Genomic DNA, 19575 nt, shown 5'->3' on the forward strand with positions numbered 1-19575 from the left:
ATGCTAGCTAACGATGTGGGCTCTAAGTGGTGTTTTGATAGATTTGACTTGTGTGCCGTAGTACAGTGGTACCTCGGTTTTTGAACGTAATCTCTTCCGGATGACCATTTGAGTTCCGAAATGTTCGAAAACCGAAGCGCAAAGGGCGGCCTGCAAATTTATAAACAATAACATATACACTCAGCGAAAGCTGTTCGACTTCTGAGGCGTGTTCAAAAATGGAAGCATTTATTTCCAGGTTTACGGCGGCTGAGTTCTGAAACATTCTTCAACGGAAACGTTTGAAAACTGAGGTACCATTGTACCCTGCAGATAAAGTCTATAAGATATGTATAAAAAGTAAAATTAAATCCAGAAACCTAAGGGGAAATGGTACAATTGTTGTAAACCACTCTGATATTTTTTTTTAAAAAAAACTAATTAGCAGTATATAAATATTTTCATGAATAATAAATAAATAAATAATTGTCTGAACTTCAATGTAGTGCTATACAGCAGGGATAACAGTAGTGGTGCCCGCCTTGTGGAACGCCCTCCCATCAGATGTCAAGGAAATAAACAACTATCTGGCTTTTAGAAGACATCTGAAGGCAGCCCTGTTCAGGGAAGTTTTTAATGTTTGATGTTTTATTGTGTTTTAATATTCTGTTAGGAGTCTCCCAGGGTGGCTGGGGAGGCCTGGCCAGATGGGTGGGGTATAAGTAATAAATAATAATAATAATAATAATAATTATTATTATTATTATTATTATTATTATTATTATTATTATTACAGTTCCTGATTAATCAAAGGTAACAATATGTATCCATGCCATCATTATAGCGTTTATGGGTAGTGTATAAGCTTATGGGTCATTCATGTCATTGAATTCTTACTGAAAAGTTCTATTAAAACCACTACTATCTGTTTCAGCAGGCTGGACACTCTAACCTGTTTGAAATTCAAAGTGCAAAATTAGTGCAGTGGAAACCCTTTAGAGTTACGAAAATTAGCACATCCGTTGCAGATTGTTTTCCAAATTTCATTGTATGAGACATCTCACCATTATTCCCATCTCCTTATAGATGGAGGGGGAGAAGGGTTTACAGATGCGGCCACACAGTGAAACATGACAGAGCTGGTTTTGAACTCAGGTCTTGAAAGTCCATGTTCAGATTTCAATCTGAGACCACAGTGATATTCGAGTAGCACATATCATAGTGGATGCATTATGCTCGTTTCTTGGTCAAAATGCTTCAGGTTGTTCCTCTAGGGCAGGGGTAATCAGCTAGTTCTGAATCTCTGTGACATTCTGGTACAAGCTATTCAGGGCCATGTTTCATGCGAGAGGCATATCTGCCATGGAAACATAGCATTTAGCTGGGCTTAGTCATTTGCCATGCCGTACAACAAAGGCTAACAGCAGTACAGTATGTTGTGAATTCATCTACGTTTGGCTCCGGTTGATGCCAGCTCTTGTAATGGGAGATGACTGGGATGCCCAATGTGACCTACTCCCAAAGTCACATGAGGGAGATTCCATTTGATGAACTTCAGCAGGCAGATGATGGGTTGAGCAGGTGGCTTTGCAGGTTGCACATTATGGACAGTTCAGTGCTTCATTAGAGACAGTTCAACAAGTATACGTGTTCACAATTTGTTTCTATTTATAGGGCATAACACCACACTGAAAAGTGCATCCCTGTCTCAGCTTCTGCATTCATCCCTTTCTCAGCTTCTGCATGCATAGCGAGTTGGCAGTATGATGCCTAATGAACCTGGGGAGATGCTACCCAAAACAGTTGATAGACAGTTAATCTGACTGTTCTTCCTTTGATGCAGTTCTAATACCCTTCTAACATTTCTGTGTGTTGAGTGCATGTGATGTTCCCAAGCACAGAAGATTGATGAGCCTGTTCTCAAGTCCATCACACATTAATTTTTTTTTTTGGGGGGGGGAGAATTAGATGCTGAAACACAATTCAGAGAACTAAACAACAGTTTTTAGTCACCCATCACACACTGAAAACACTCCATGCAGTGTTTGAAGCTTCTTTTTTGAAACTCATGGAATTTGAAAAAAGCTGTTTGTGATGTAGCATGATGTGTATTGGAGCTGATGTTCAAAAATGAATAGGCTTTTAAAAAGTTCTTGCTTGACCTGTGTGCGTACAGATTTGTCTAGATTGTGACCCATCTCTCTTGTTTTGACCTGGGACAGTAAATTTGTAGCTATTGGGGGGTGGGGGAGAGAAGACCAATACAACAATTAGTTTGATTATGAAAGACTGCATCAGATTTCATCGCACATGAAACTCCTATGTCGCATATGCAATAAATCAATAAAGTTAGATATGAGCCAACTTCTCTCTCGTGTGTGTGTGTGTGTGTGTGTGTGTGAGAGAGAGAGAGAGAGAGAGAGAGAGAGAGAGAGAGAGAGAGACTAAGTTGGCTTACTACCAAGAAGTATTTAATTACAGTTGTGTCTCATTAGTCAAGAGTAATTTTTCATCATATATTTCATTAAATGTGTATAAAGTAGGTATTTTGGCTGATATTCAAAGGACCACGCAACTAGTTCTGTGCTACCAATGGATATTTGGATTTTCTGTTTCTTAAACAACAGTTGCCCTGGCCACAGAGCTGTTTTGCAAAGCTAAGGAGTGTGTCTGGTGTTAAAAGGAAGAAAATAAAAGAAGTCAAAAAGTACACTGAGTTACTGTAAGCCTTTGTACTCACCTAAATTTGGGGGTCTTTTTTACCATTTATATTTTGCTTTTAATTTTATGTCCAATGAAAGGTATGGAGCAGTTGTCTGTGAAACTTTCATTTATTTATTTTTACACTGACTTGGAAACTGTGTTCTAAATCCTAGATGTTGAAGAGTTACGGTAACCATTCCACAGATTGCATTTCTCAGTTCCTTTTGTTTTCAAACCAGAATTATTAGCTGTCATTGTTTAAGTGATATGATATATTAATCTCATATTTTCTTTACAAGTATCTTAAATGCACAACCACCACATTCATGTAGATAGTTTCAGTGCTGTCGCTCAGATTGAAGCACATGATATTGAAATAATTGGTTTTTCAGTTAATTGACTTGGCATCCTACAAAGGGCCTTCATGGCATATTTAAAAGTATTTCTGAATTCATTTCGTGGATTGTGGAAACCAGAATGCAGATTGTTAGTGTGCAGGGTTAAACATAGAGAATGGAACTTTTGCTGTTCTCATTTATAACTATGTTTAAATAGCTAGTGTGCCTACAGGCATAGCTAACTAACTGTGAATCAGTCAGGCACAAGAGGTGCTTTGGTCTGATAGGAATAACAGGTTTTCCCTGAAGTACTTTTGATCAAGTTCCCACTGGAAACTGGATTGGCTGGCACACCGGTTTCTGTTTTGACTTCACAATGTAAATTCCAGATGGAGCATCATTTTTCTCACCACAGCTTCCTTGAATTCTATACATTGGCATAGTTCTGTTTCATGGATACTATTACAGCTGTGTTTTTTTCTTTATGTGCCCCAAATTGACCCAATATTTTGAGGAAGATGTCTGTTAGTTTAAAAGGGACTCCTGTATTGTTGTTGTTGTTGTTGTTGTTGTTTAGTCGTGTCCGACTCTTTGTGACCCCATGGACCAGAGCACGCCAGGCACTCCTGTCTTCCACTGCCTCCCGCAGTTTGGTCAAACTCATGTTTGTAGCTTCAAGAACACTGTCCAACCATCTCGTCCTCTGTCGTCCCCTTCTCCTTGTGCCTTCCATCTTTCCCAACATCAGGGTCTTTTCCAGGGAGTCTTCTCTTCTCATGAGGTGGCCAAAGTATTGGAGCCTCAGCTTCACTATCTGTCCTTCCTGTGAGCACTCAGGGCTAATTTCCTTAAGAATGGATGCATTTGATCTTCTTGCAGTCCATGGGACTCTCAAGAGTCTCCTCCAGCACCATAATTCAAAAGCATCAATTCTTCGGCGATCAGCCTTCTTTATGGTCCTTCTTTATGGTATTGTTGTTAGTCGTTTCCATTTATTCCTCTTGGGTTTTATGCCACTTTTCCACACACAAACCCTTTCCCACAGGGTGAATAGCATTTTATTCAATTACAATTAGAAATAACAATTCCAAGCAATTTTTATTTTATTTTAAATTCTAATACAGTGGTACCTCGGATTACATACACTTCAGGTTACATACTCCACTAACCCAGAAATATTACCTTGAGTTAAGAACTTTGCTTCAGGATGAGAACAGAAATTGTGCAGCGGCGGCACAGCGGCAGCAGGAGGCCCCATTATCTAAAGTGGTGCTTCAGGTTAAGAACAGTTTCAGGTTAAAAACAGACCTCCGGAATGAATTAAGTACGTAACCAGAGGTACCACTGTATAAGAAAACAGTGAAAGTACAGAATCAGGGAGCAACACAGCAACTTCAAGATGAAGTACAGAAAATGGTGTCCTTTATTAGTGACCATCAAAAAGAAGAGACACAAGGGGTGAAATGTATTTTCCAAGTCAAGGGATGAAATTCTAGACCCATGGTGCCACTGTGGAGAAGACCCTGGCATAAATACTCTTTCAGCAGCTGTGCCATTTGCTATCTTCTCTTGGCAGGGATCTAACACTCGGAGGGGCAGAAGTTAAAGTTTGCATAGAAAGCTCTGCTTTCTGACCTTTAAGCTCAGGCTTAAAGACTATTCTCTAAAATGAGAGATGCCATCTTGGTCAAGTCATGTCTTCTAACCTCAAAGTTTTGCCTTTTTGTTGCTTATTCTTTTACAATAGAATGGGATAATTTTCTGTGTTATAGAATCCTATGTTCCAGGATGCAGATCTCAGTATGTGTGTGAACCAGTGTGTTCTCCACCTCCATATTGCCAAGATGCATTTTTTTTTGTTGGCTCTTTAAAATCTATTAAATGGGTGGGGTATTTTTGAAACTTACATGATACAACCGTCAGATGTTAATGGTGCTAAGAAACAGGGCAAAAAGCACCACATGCAGAGTCATTGGTAGTAGTGACAGTCTTGCTCCTAATGTATCAAAGGAGTCCCTGTCTCCTACTCTGTAACCCAGGGGGATGCCAATGTGGTGCTTGTGGCTGCCTGTGTGTCCTCCAATAACTCCTGTAGCAGCTGTGCAATGTCTTGGTTTCAGTAAGTGTACCCTCAAAAATCCACAATGCATGAGACTCCTGTTTGCACTGGCTCATCTTCTTCTACATGTCTCCATAGCAGCCATTTTGTGTTACACCACACTCCCATGACAGTCGTTTTTTGACTGGAGCCTTCAACAGTTTCTCAAAATTCCAAATGCATCCACTGGCCCTAAAAGTTTGGTGAGTCTTGCTCTAACCCATCCTGCTGGCTAGCAGCAAAGAGGCATGGGTGAAATGAACAGGATGATTTCCCTAGCAGTACAGTAATGTCCCGATGCTTCATAATGCAGTACAGGCCCAGGGCAACATGAGTCATCTTTATTTGTCCTAAGCACTCCATCCTCCTCATTTGGAATTTGGGCCTGAAAGGAAAAGCATGGGTGCCTGGAGTGTAAGTTGTAAGCAAGCACATTTTGTGATATTGCACAGCATCATTGCTGATCACAGTGCACATCTGTTAAGACCTCGGCTTTAGCCTCCAATCTGTGAGCTTTGTGGAGCTTGGTTTGAGGTGTTATGCATTTTTTTACTGGTGGTGTTATCTGAAATTTGTTGTTGGTTACAATGGACTCTAAAGCATTATCTCTGAAAGAAGGCATCAAATAATATTTCTAGATATTTCTCTATTCCAGATTCTGTCTGTAATCCAGTTAGTATTTTGTGTAAAACTGCTGTGCAATGGTAGCCTGGGTGTCAATTAGAGAAGGCAAGGGGGATTTCCCTCCTTAGCGCTGCACACATGATTATTTCTCAGTGGTTCTAACTTCACACAAAGCAACCATGTTAAAACAATTAAGTGCATTATGTTAAAACAATTAAATGTGCTATGTACAATTTAAGGAATGCATGCCAAATGCTCAAATTATTGGCTTCTTAAAAAGGTGTGGCAGTCCTGTGTTGGCAATGTTTCTATAGCTACTCTGATATTTATAAAAATTGCCTTAACACACTGCTTCTTTGCTGTTTAACCTTGAATGTGTCCAAGAGCTCAGATTTGACCTTGCTAGAGCTTACTCCTCCTTGCTAAAAATATATTTCCTTCTCCCACTGAAATCTGAAGGTGCCCCTGGAAGGTAGTTTTTTATTTCACATTGGTGAATGGGCACACTTTAAACATAAAAGTTGTTTTTATGGGCATTCTATCCTATTTCACAGTTCACTAAAAGCTCTTTAGGTTTTTAATTAGTGATGTTTAGTTAGTATTCATGCTTATTTGAAACTAAGTATCCCTTAAATTCCCCAAGCAAAGTGTGTTTGTTTAGAAGATTTACTTAACATCTCCAGTGGCACAAGACATTTTCATGTTCTTTGTTCTGAGGCAAAAAAGAAACAGAGTCTCAAATCCTCCTGCAAATCACATTAAAACAACAATTCCAGCTTTGGAAGTCTCCCTCTCTCTCTCTCTCTCTCTCTCTCTCTCTCTCTCTCTCTCTCTCTCTCTTGGTTCCATAGAAAAATCGCTTTCCTTGAGCTGCGTAAGAAATAAGTGTTGATGTACTAACTATACAATCCTAAATGGCAACCTGTTATGAAGTAGCCCAAGCATATATTTGCTATACTTTCCACTAAACTTTCCCCTCAAAGTAACTTTCCTCCCATATATTTTCATTGTCTTTACAAATTCTGATGTTGAGTATTTGTTTAGCATTTGACATCCAATCTCTAATGGGATTTAATATTTGGTGCCCGTTATTTGATATTTGACAGCATTATATATTTAACAGCCAATGGTCATTTTATATTTAATGTTCAGCAGTTTGTAGTCTATATTTTATAATCGTAGCTTTTATATTCTGCATAGGCAGCCCAGACTCAGAAACAGGCTTCATCCCTATCGGATGCATTGGAGGATGTTGTGAATAGGAAAAGTCCACTTCTGTTATGGGGGAAGATTTTGCATCTATCATGCACACACCACTAAACAGACAAGTGGTCTGTCAGCAGTAATAGCATCAAACACCAGTCAGTTTGAAAGTAGAGGGACAAATTCCAGGCCCTCCCTCCCTTCTCTAAAAGTGATCAGCATTGTCAAATCTGACAACGTTAACTACCCTTGTTTTCCCTGAATGATGAATATTTTGGTGGTGGTTTTTTGAGAACAAAAACCTTTATGAACTATCATCAGTATTCTCCCCAATGTGATTTAGTAGACGTTCATTCAGTGGTGCATTGATGTCCTATAACAAGAACTTTATTTATAATCTGAAGTGTTTATGCTGAGTGTGAGATGACTGGTTCCAAAACTTACATTAATTTAAAGGAATGAGTACCCCATCCTACTCCCCTGAGTGACGCAGCAGCCATAACGGTGGGATACATGGGACAAGCATAAATAGAGCACAAAATATATACCACTATGTGACTTGCTTTCTGATATCCCATCCAAGCATTTTTAATATCTTCACACCTGGTATGGATTAAGGAAATGGCAGTGAGGTTTAACCAGGACTGTTTTGCCAAGTTCCTTTCTCTATATATGTCAAGAATAAATGACTGACAGAATTTATCCAGTCAGCACATCCCCAAGCTTACTCACATTTTGTGGAGGCTTGTGAGGTTTAAAAGGCCCAGTTCTCTGTGTGTGTTCCCACTCTTGGGTTAAAAATTCCAATCTGAAACAAAAGCCTAAGCAAAATATAACCTTAGCCTGCTTTTCATAATAGTTGGTGAAAACTCAAACCTGATTAGAGTTCTTTTCTTCTTATAAAATACTGATTCTGATTTCTATCAAGATTCCTGAGAACTGCACTTTAAAAACACTGCGGCCCCAAGAGAACGGACCCTTTGGGTTTTAGAGATGCAAATAGATCAAATTTGCATGCTATTTCCTATTCTCTGTGATACTACAGGGAAGTGCAAGCCTGGCCCTTAAATGAACAGAAGGCCAGCCCTGAAATTCAGGAGTGGGGACTGGATCTGGGAGATGGGCCAGATCCTTATCTCCACACACCCCTTCAGGCTCTGCCTACCTGTCGGTTACCTGACATCACAAAGATGTTGGGTGAACCCTGTGAGCTGTTAGGTGACCACTGTGGAGCATTACAGGAGTGCTGAGCATAGGACTTCCCAAACGCAGCTGATACCATTTGGGAATTGCTGCACAAGTGGCTTTGAAGGCACTGCCAATCAGCTGATTGACGTTGCCTGCAAAAGCCTCTTTTGTCCAATCCTATCTTTACCTGCCCCATATATGAACATCAGGTTTGGGACTGGTGGGTGTGGCCAAATGGAAAGGCCTGGTGGGTCTAATTAGGCCCATGGGCTGCAGGTTCCCCAGCCCTCCTGAATTGCTTCTCACCTTGAAGAAATGGCACATTATGAATCACAAACTGAAGCACCACTGGACCATGTAGAATTATTCTCAAGATGGCCCAATTAATTTGCTATCTTATCAGTGAAGTATGATGTTTACCTCCAGCTAACTTATCACCCTGGTAATATTTGAAGGTTAGAATTCTATAGAACAGGCAGATAATACTTCTACTGCTTATGACAGGGTTGCCAGTTTAGTTAAGATGGGACACTGGCATGGGTGGTGCTACCATTATGAGCTGTTTGGCCACAACTTTCTGGCCTTCAAACTCTATTAGAGCAACTTGGACCAAGGGGAAGCGGAAAATATCCCATGCAGGTAATACATGAATTTGGCTGATGGGCCCAAGAGTGGTAAGTTTAGACTAAGAAATTGTATACTTCAGGAAATGGGCATACATACGAGGGTTTGAAACACCTCAAGACTAGAGTCAGTTCACATTCTGTACAACCATGAGTATCCCAGTGGACATGACTTGGGGATGAAATAACATCTGGGCAGGTGCAAACTCGTTGACAGGAATTCCTTCCTGGCCTTGATTTACATGAACTTGTGGACTGGATTTAGAATTTTGACTTGCCATGCACATGCAAATTATTACCAAGAAGCCGTTTATGTCAACGTGCCATTCTGGGTCAGGCTTTTGTTCACCCCCCCCTTTTTTTTACAGTGTTTGAACCTATGTATATGTAATCAGACATGCAGGGAAGTTTGGAAAAACATCAACTAAATATGTGGGCTTTCAGTGCTTTCCTCACCTATTGAACACAGAAACCTGGTAATTACTGTGGCTATACAGAGGGAAAAGGTAATAAAGTTATGGTTTGCAGTGCAGGAAGAAAGATATTCGATAAATACTCTATGAAGAACTAGTGGTGGAAGATCTTGCCTCCCAATGTTTCTTCAGATTCTTATCTCATTCTAGGCCATTGATTCTTTCTGAGTAACATCTCTGTCTTGGCTTCTTCATAAAACAGAGATTTCAAGGTCTCACAACAGTGATCAATATAACTCTTTAGTGTGTCTCCACAAAAGAATAATCTTCTTTACAGTCTCAGATAGATGACTCACTTGAGTGGCGTATCTAGTGCTGGGTGATGAAAGATGACCACTTTTGGTTTCATCAGTGCCAAGACTCCAATTGAGTTGTCATTGCAGTGACAATTATATCCATACTGAAAACCAGACTTCCACTGAAAGGCATATATAATATAATTATCTGTATAGCAAATACCATTGGAATAAATGCATGTTACTTTTTATTATTAATGCTGTGAGGAAGCTTTGTATCTGACCAAGTAAACTTTGAATAGGCCCATTAAGATCACTGAATTTAAGTGTGTAACTACGGTAGATTTGGTCCAGTGATCCCAATGGGTTAAGTGTCTAAGTATCACTTATGAGTCAGCTACATTAGTGGAAAAAACAGTGTTTTGAATGTGTTATAAACATGTAACACCAGATGGCACTGGACAGTAAAAATAATAATAATTCTGTGCGATTTTCCATAGCATTATTTTTCTTTTGTTATAACGATTTAATTTCTGACTTATTTATAGTGGGTTTTCCCCTCCTGTGTGTAGATCCACCCTTACTCAGATACAACCCACAATTCTTAATCAAAAAATGATCAGTGTGTATTTTACAATCATTTTCTTTAATTTAAAAAGTGATATATAAAATATATACACAAGTGTTAAACAATACTGAGATATTTATGAAGCTGAAAGCAAATAAAATCAAAATGTTGTCTTAAGAAGAAGAAGAAGAAAAGTTTGGATTTGATATCCCGCCTTTCACTCCCCTTCAGGAGTCTCAAAGCGGCTAACATTCTCCTTTCCCTTCCTCCCCCACAACAAACACTCTGTGAGGTGAGTGGGGCTGAGAGATTTCAAAGAAGTGTGACTGGCCCAAGGTCACCCAGCAGCTGCATGTGGAGGAGCGGAGACACGAACCCGGTTTCCCAGATTACGTGACTACCGCTCTTAACCACTACACCACACTGGCTCCTTAAAAGAATTACCGTATTTTTCGCTCTATAAGACGCACCAGACCACAAGATGCATCTAGTTTTTGGAGAAGGAAAACAAGAAAAAAAATATTCTGAATCTCAGAAGCCAGAACAGCAAGAGGGATCGCTGCGCAGTGAAAGCAGCAATCCCTCTTGCTGCTCTGGCTTCTGTGATAGCTGCGCAGCCTGCATTCGCTCCATAAGACGCTAACACATTTCCCCTTACTTTTTAGGAGGGAAAAAGTGAGTCTTATAGAGCAAAAAATATGGTAACTGGAAACTTGTTGTAAGGAATGTAGCACAGTATTTCTCAAAAAAAAATTGTGGACCTCTTAAAAAGTGCTAATACATTTTTCTTTTCTTTAGCACTGTTATTGTCATCAAAAACCACTATCCTATTATGAGAATTATGGGCCTTAAGCCTGGCTGCTGAGAAGGGCTCCTTTACCTGGTAAATTTTTAGGGGGAAATTAGCAGACAGCACAAGGGCTATGCTATGAAAATCATGTGCCCCAGTCAACAGAAAAATAAATGAAACAAGTACAGCATCAAGTATAGATATTCTTGGAGGTTCTGCGACCTTTCTGCAGGCCAGGAAATTCTAATTTGAAAAAGTAAATAAATAACAGAAGCAATGCAATGAGAAACATGGGAGTACGGCTGAGCAATGTGGTTTGGATCAAGCATCTCTTGTAGAGAGATATGCTCAGGAGAGTGTGTGGTGCTGAGGTGTGTTTTCTTCTTCTGATTTTCCCTTGCCTCCTGCAGCTGCTTGTGTCATCCCAGAATCTCTTCAGGAAGGTTAAATCTCCAGAGCAGATTTCTCTGTGAGTGCAAGTTGCAAGATGCCCCCACTGGATAAAATAACTTTATAAGAAGCTCTTCCATTCATGGAACTCAAAGCCTGCATCCAACACATTATTTATTGGCAGACTCTCAAAAGAAATATATTATCTTATTATTACTAGAAAGCAAACAATAGACAAGAAACAAAAATATTTCATCATAAATGTGCATTGTTTTATAAGCAGAATCTACATTTATATTTATAAATATCCGTACATTTCGTTTTTGCATATTTTTAGTTATTTCAACAGCCAACTGGCCATCCAAAACACTTTTATATAATTTTAATCCCACAAAATATTCTGAGACAATTTCCCTGTTGCTAAATCTCATGGAAATTTTGGCATTCAGATTACCTGACTATATGGTACCTCTTTTAGACAATATATCATTCATATTGCCTTAAAATTATTGGCTTCATGGTGCCATGTATGTTAAAAGCTGGTTCCATGAAAACATTTATGGATGAATTATAATGCTTTCAGCCTCTGTGTTTACATTGGGAATACTTGGCTGACTTTTAAATAAACTTTACTACCAGGTGGGCTTGAAAGAGAACTTTCCCCCCCTTTTGTGTGTGTGTGTTCGTGTGTTTGTGGGGTTTTTTACAATGAGAGTGTAGTGTCCTTACTATGCATGACTTTATTGGCTTCACACAAACACCTGATTCAGTTAAAACCTAACTTTTTAAATACAAGCAGAGTGGAATTCAGTTCCACAGTCAGCAAAAACATTACTGCTTGGCTGACAGAACAGTCTCTCCCCCCACAACCCTGCCACTGCCAGGCTGTCCTAGGGCTTCTCTCAATCCCCCAAAGCAGATTTGGGAAGGTGGGTTGAGAAGCCCAATTACACTACCAGGAGTTCCTAGTATTTTCAAAGTCAACTGTGCCAATAATTTGTTTGTGCTCCTACACACACAAGTAAGCATGGATGCCTGTGTAGTCTGAACAGCTGCTTTTGTCTTCAGTGTAATTTTGATCTTAAAACTGGTATTAACATTCAACACCTTTGAAAGCACATCACATTTTTCAAATTTTGGCAAGTCATGAGGATGCGCTGTAGGAAGTGGAAAGGGACTTTGAGACTTGGAAGCTCCAGTAGATGATTATAGCTTGCCATATGGCTACCTGAGCCCAAACCTCTTATGTTACATTACAGTGGTACCTCGGGTTAAGAACTTAATTCGTTTTGGAGGTCTGTTCTTAACCTGAAACTCTTCTTAACCTGAGGTACCACTTTAGCTAATCGGCCTCCCGCTGCTGCTGCGCCGCCAGAGCACAATTTCTGTTCTCATCCTGAAGCAAAGTTCTTAACCCAAGGTACTATTTCTGGGTTAGCGGTGTCTGTAACCTGAAGCGTCTGTAACCTGAGGTACCACTGTACTTTTATTTTGTTTGTATCCTAGTCTACATTTCTACATACAGTGTTAAGCTACTGAGTGTGATTGTGGCATTGCAATAATCTTCTCCTCAAAAGCTACAAAAACACATACACACACCCTGATTAGTCCCTGGAGATTTAGCTTGTATGGAATCTCATAGTCAGGGGTGGTCCTTTGACCACTGGTGTGGTGTAGTGGTTAAGAGTAGTAGTCTTGTAGTAGTAGTCTTCTGGTGAACCGGGTTCGCATCTCCGCTCCTCCACATGCAGCTGCTGGGTGACCTTGGGCTAGTCACACTTCTCTGAAGTCTCTCAGCCCCACTCACCTCACAGAGTGTTTGTTGTGGGGGAGGAAGGGAAAGGAGAATGTTAGCCGCTTTGAGACTCCTTCGGGTAGTGATAAAGCGGGATATCAAATCCAAACTCTTTTTCTTCTATGATGAGGCAGAGTGAGGCAACTGCCTCAGGTGGTACGTGCTGGGGGGCAGGGAAGGCAGATCTGTGAGTGCCATGTGGCCTACCTTGTACCCCCTAGGTTGGCCTTCTGCCCTCAAGTGCAGTGGAAGATACAGTTGTACCTCCCGAACACCACAAAGCTGGAAGTGAGTGTTCCAGTTTGCGAACGTTCTTTGGAACCCGAATGTCCAACATGGGCTCCGTGGCTTCCGATTGGCTACAGGAACTTCCTGCAGCCAATCAGAAGCCGCACCTTCATTTGTAGACATTTTGGAAGTCGAACGGACTTCTGAAACGGATTCCGTTTGACTTCCAAGGTATGACTGTATTTCCCTTTCACCAGTATTGGGAGTATGATTAAACTGCCAATCCAACAGGCTTCTGTATGTGCCTTGGGGGAGGGTGGCATCTTGTCCTTCACCTCAGGCAACAAAGTGTCTTGAGTCAGCCCTGCTTATCATCATCATGACTCCTGCTTTTTCAACAGAACAATCTTGTGCTTCAGAACAATGCTTGTCTTTGCATTCAGAACAATGCTGGCACTGCTCAGGATATCTTAATACCAAATACTTTTCAAAACCATCTATGGTATTACATAGGCTACAGCTTGTATTAACTCTTTCTCCCCCTCTCTGATTTCTTTCAGCAATGAATGTGTCGGCTGCTGCTGATTTAATGCCTACATCATCATGGAATGTGTCAAGTGAACTAGACAAAGGTAAATGCAGGGGGGAAAGAGGAATTAAAAATCATCCTAGATTTTAAGAAGCCATTCTTAAAGTTCCTTTGTTTTGTGCTTGATCATATCAAAATCTGCTGTTAAAGTCACAAGAAGGAGGAATTGAGACCTGTTTTGTATGCCAAGCAATCATTTGATATTCAATTACACCCCAGTTTGTGATTTCTGAAGAATGTTGGGATTCACTCCCTCCCCTTTCTTACTTCAAGTAACACGTTCCACATGTTAAGAAAATATGTCAAGATGTGAATTATAGCAGTTTATGACCTACCTGACATTTCATCTGTGCCTCTTGGAATCTGGATTCAATATTACCTGCCTGGACTCTATGTTAACAAGCTTTGGTCTAAGTAGCCTTGCATGCACATTTTGCTATGAAATTTGGAGGCAATCAGTTAGTTGCTGGACTGGGAGGAGGAATGAAAAATCTTTTAATATTTGTATACAGCATGCAGAGAATTAGGCTGTTGAATACACACACACAGTGGGCCTGTGTTGGTCTGCAATTTCATTTGTGCTTGCATGAGAAACGAGTCTCCCATGCACACACAATGTGAAGTTGTTCTTGCATACCTGTTTTCCATGTCTTCAAATGGCTGTTAGTTTCTGTGATCTGTGTATAATCTATACAGTAGAATCTCAGAAGCCGAACACCTGTAAACTCGAACGTTTCAGCTCCCGAACGATCGGAAACCGTAAGTGATTGTTCTGGTTTTCGAATTATTTTTGGAAGCGAAACATCTGGCATGGCTCCCCCCCCTAACAAAAATCCTGGCTATTAATGAATGATAGAATGATGTTGGATAGCAACTAAGGGGTTTCCAGCTGTAATGATTAAGAGAATATGAAAAAAGGGTTATAAATGGGTTAAAGTCTAATGGTAAGGATTTGCTGAACCAATAAATTGAAGTGGAATACATAAAAGGGAGGTATGAGGAGGTCCGGGAAATAAGCTAAAAGAAAATAAGTAAAAGAAAAAATGTATGTTTTTAACTGTTTTTATTTTGTATTTTTCTTTTTTCTTTTTCATTTTTACTGTTATATTTCAAAAAAATAATAATAAATAATTTATAAAAAAACACAGAAAACAAAAATCCTGGCTACACCCATGTACAGGAATTCATTCCAGTCCTACACAGAGATATTTCCCACATTCCCAAAGCTGTCATTTTCCTCCACTGGGAAAAATGTATTGACACTTGTTTCTCTTGCTTCTCAACTAGCTTCACCCATGCAAAGCATCTTTTTTCTTTTTCTTTCTGATGATAGTGCGCTTCCACTGCTTAGAAATATGATCATGGAAGGTGGAATTCTTGGCCTCTTAAAATACCCTTCTTTCTTTCACTTTCTGGTCAGGGGAAAGTTGCCTTACAGCCCCTCCAAAGGGGTGGGAAGAAAATAGGAAGTTGCCTTATACTGGGTTGGAAAGTTTGTCCCTCTCCAGTCCACCCTTACTGGAAGGCTCAGACAGAGATCTTTCTCATCACTTGTTACCTAGCCCTTTCTTTAAAATATTTTATAAAAACAAAGTTTAACCAGGTTTAAAACATGCAGAACATGTGCTTTCCAATCCCACCCCGATAGGATCGAGGGTTTCCAATGGTAAGTTCTGGGGTGGGATTGCCAATCTCTTATCTGGCCTTTAAAGTACTGCAAAGCATGGTTTTATTAAATATAATAGCAAGGTCAGTAGTTCACCCACAGTGAACTTCCAGTGTTTTTAAACGTGCATTGAGAAATGACAGGTCATGCAAACATACAGCTTAAAGAAATCAACTTCCACCTGTTTTCCACAAGAGCTGGCATGTGGTCTCAGAAGCATCCATATAAACCGGATTTTAAAGCTTGTTAAACGCCTCATGTAAATTGGTTCCCAGCCAGCACTCCCAATTAAGCAGATGTCCCTATTCAGTGACCTTCACAGTTCCTGCCACTCTTCAGAAGCACTCCCTCCCCCAACAACCCCACAAATGTATACACTTCAGTGTTTCATTGGGTATGTTTTTCATGTTCTTATTAAAATATAGTAAAACTGAATGAGTATTTTTTTAAAAAACAACAACAAACTTGTTATTCTGCCCCCCCTGCCCTCAACCTGACTACTTCTCCAGTGACTGTCAACCAACTGAGACTCATTCAACTTTCAGTTTTGATTAAATAAGCTAAATTGGCAGCATTAAACAGTTGCCTGTTTATCCTTTTTATCAGGAAATGAAATTTAAAAGGGACGCAACCACCCGTGAAGACCTGTTGAAAGCAGCAATTGATGCAGCAGGGAGGTGGTGGTTTCTCACCAAAACATTAAAGAGAAATAAATGCTGCATTTTTTTAAATTAAAAAAATCATTTTTAAAAGCATCTCCGGATCATCAAGTGCATTTCTAGTTCTTCCTACCACCCTTGTTTCTCTTCCTACTTTTCAGCAGACATTTGTTACAGAGAAGAGATTATTATGTTGTTGTTGCTGCTGCTGCTGCTGAATTTAACAGTTGTCAAAAGGGCATTGCACATTAGAAATCTGAGTCTACAGACTTTTGGGGAAAATATAGTCTTGTTATGAATAAACAATAATCTTAGGACTACTGAGAGGACAGACACAAGATCTTGTGATTGCAGAGCACCAGTTCATATATACAAGTCAATCGTGGCTAGAGCAGGCGTGGGGGACTCCGGCACACATGCCTAATTAGGCATGGTACAGATCCCAATTTGGCCCACAATGTTGTTTCTTCCAAACCATACCCATATGCTACACAACCGACATAATAAGGGACTGCCAGTACACAATCAGGAATCTTACAGTACACACACTGTTATGTATTGGCAAGGGAGACTTCCTGTTACTGCCAGTCAGCTGATTGGCAATGAAATTGAGCCAACTGGGATGAGCTTCACTATTGAATTCCCCTTGGAGAGCTCTGTAGCCAGCTGATCCTTGAAGGGACTTTGCAGGAAAGAACTTGCACTGGCTGCCAATATGCTTCCAGACCAAGTTTATGTTTCTTGTGTCTTGTGCTAATATACAAAGTCCTGGGGAGCTGGAGCTCATCAACCTAAGAAGGTAGCCCATCTAGGAGAAGGAAAACTCTGGTCTTAAAGCGCCGCTGCTTTACGGGATATCTTTGGGAGAAGGAAAGGCTAAGGTACAAACCCTACACAAATCTGGAGTGGAGTCCCTAAGATGGTTGGATTTCATCTTGCATCTTCTGGCAACTCCTGCAGCCACGCTGGTGCTAAACATATTGCTTTGCTTTCCTTTGGACCACATCAGTTGTTTGAGCAGCTCAGAACCTCCATACACACAGCCCGGGCTTGCCCCTTGGGAAGGTCACTTCGGTGCTGCTAATACAGCAGTCTGACTTCACCCCTAGAGGCACACTCCATTGTCTCTTGAGACAGATGGATGCCAACTATAGGCAACTTGGTATTAGCATGGCTTAGGGCCTGGCTGCCTAACTGCTTATGATCCTGTCCAGTAACTGCAGTTGTTAGGAAGGGCATGTTAGTAATCCCTCATGGCCCCTGTTTTCTCCTCCGCCATCATCAGGAGTAGGGCTTTTAGGATGATAGTGCCTATTCTCTTAGACAAGCAGCAACATGATATGTTTCAGACCCTTTCTGAAAACCTTGCTATTCAGGCAAGCATTCTTCAAAAGTCTTCCAACGATGACTGGAGCTGATAGATTGCTCCTTAATATATAAAAATTCTGTAGCAGCAGGGATTCTGTAAAATCATTGTCACTGCTCAAACTCCCCCCCCCCCCGCAGTTTTTGCTCCCTTTCATTTTTGGTTGAATGTGTGAATCCTATGCTCACTTACTTTGGTGTACTGCTGAGGATGGCTCTGTTAATGTTGGTTTTGAGAGGGTCAAAATCCTCAGTCTTCAGATTCTCTAATATTCTACTGAATCTAATGCTTTTGGTCACTCATTTCTGTGGTGGTTCATAGATTATCCATGATTCTCCTCACAAAATCTTTAAATGTGAAATTGCTTCATGTGGTGAAAAGAGGTAAAATTACAGCTTTCATATTCATGCACAATTTACCTTTTCATTTTCTCTTGCTATACAGGGATATTCAGTAAATCAAGTGCCCCTTATGGGACATGTGTCTGTGTGTGTGTGTGTGTGTGTGTGTGTGTGTGTGTGTGTGTTTTCTATTTGTGGGGTCCCATGAGTAGCTGAGGCAGTAAATTACTATGACTTTGTTTGAGAATTTTTTTAGTTACAGCACATTAGCTCTTTTGTTTGCTTTTCCACTGATAGAGTATGTGTTTTTGTTTGAGAATTTGTGTTTCTTGAATGTCTCATTTATGGGTAATATAGGACGTAAAATGTGAAGGTCGTACAACAAAAGCTACCAAAGAAATTGACCTAAGTACCATTCACCAGTCTGCTAAACTGTTTCAGAAAATGTGTAACTTATTTCAGACTTTGGTTGGGTTTTTCCCCTTATAAACCCCAGTGTGTATAATGAATGTCTGACGTTACACACAAGGTAGCTATATATAATAACCTTGCCCTGGCTCATCCAGCTATCTCGGTTTATTTGAAAGATTAATAGATCAGAGGGCCAAGGGACGTGTTTTATTGTACATTTCTGTTCCAGATTTCCTGACATTTGGGGTTTAAAAAATAGACCTTTAACAGGCAAAGGAAGGGCTAATAAGAAGCAGATTCTAATGTGATTGTATGTCAAAATGTCAAAAATAACTGCTTATCTTTGACTTCATAGCATTACTCTTCAGCCATTTTATTCACGTAGATGGGTAGGCACATACATTTATTTATATATACACACAATCTGCTTCATTGCATTATTCTCCATCCTCTATGTATGTGTGATATACCTACACATGCAAATATACATCTATATACGCATAGAGGAGACCTCTACATATATACCTATTTGTATACACTTTTAGCAAGTTAAGGTTTGGAATAAGACACAGTTTGGTTTCTAAAGTGACAACAAAATTCCTTGATGTTTTTCAGTAGTTTAGGTTACAAGATGATATGGATTTTTGTATGCTAGTCACAAATTACTTATTTGTTATAAACAATAATTTGTAGCACATAGCTTTTCTAGACTCTGATTTCCTTTTCTTTTTTTTTATACAGTTGTTGAACCTGCTACTTTAATCATACATTTGTAAATGCTACGTGTGTGTGTGTGTGTGTGTGTGTGTGTGTGTGTGTGTCTACCTCTAACAACATAATTGTTGTTATAGTTTGTGCATTTGCTTTGGGCCATTTTGGAACTGATACATTTTATAAATTAGTAACAAGTGTGTAGACCTCCTGCTTGTTTTACAAACCAGATTTCAAGTAAAGAAAAATGTAATTCCTCCGTGCCAGTTTTCACTTATCAAAATTGTCACCAAAGCTCTTTGGAAATTTTAAAATGCATTCAGAAACAAAGCAGTATGAAAAAATCTAAAACACAAAATTGAAAACTGTCAAAAGGAGCACAGTCAGGTAGAAAATCCACTTTGTATTGACAGCTAAAAGTTTGCTTGTTCTCCTTACCATCTTCAAAAATATTGAAGGCCGTTCTAGGGTAAATCTCAGTTTAAAAGATGCAGCATAAATTAATAAATAATGTCATTAAAGTTTGGTCATGTTCCATTTTTGAAATCTCATTTAATATTTCAGAATGGTAGTCACTCTAAGAGTAACCGCTTTTG

At 39.8% G+C, this 19575-nt stretch overlaps 1 protein-coding gene across 3 annotated transcripts in view; it reads left to right on the forward strand.

The window, feature by feature from the left end:
* The window catches only part of ROR1 (receptor tyrosine kinase like orphan receptor 1), a 166168-nt gene that overhangs the window by 100536 nt on the left and 46057 nt on the right, over positions 1–19575 (forward strand). For all 3 annotated transcript variants that reach the window (XM_081193688.1, XM_081193687.1, XM_081193689.1), the window contains exon 2: positions 13797–13868. In XM_081193688.1, coding sequence (XP_081049814.1) covers positions 13799–13868 — 70 coding nt within the window. In that variant the 5' untranslated portion in view covers positions 13797–13798. The remainder of the gene's footprint in view (positions 1–13796; positions 13869–19575) is intronic.

This window comes from Podarcis bocagei, assembly GCF_964188305.1.
Source record: "Podarcis bocagei genome assembly, chromosome: 5".
NCBI lineage: Eukaryota > Metazoa > Chordata > Lepidosauria > Squamata > Lacertidae > Podarcis > Podarcis bocagei.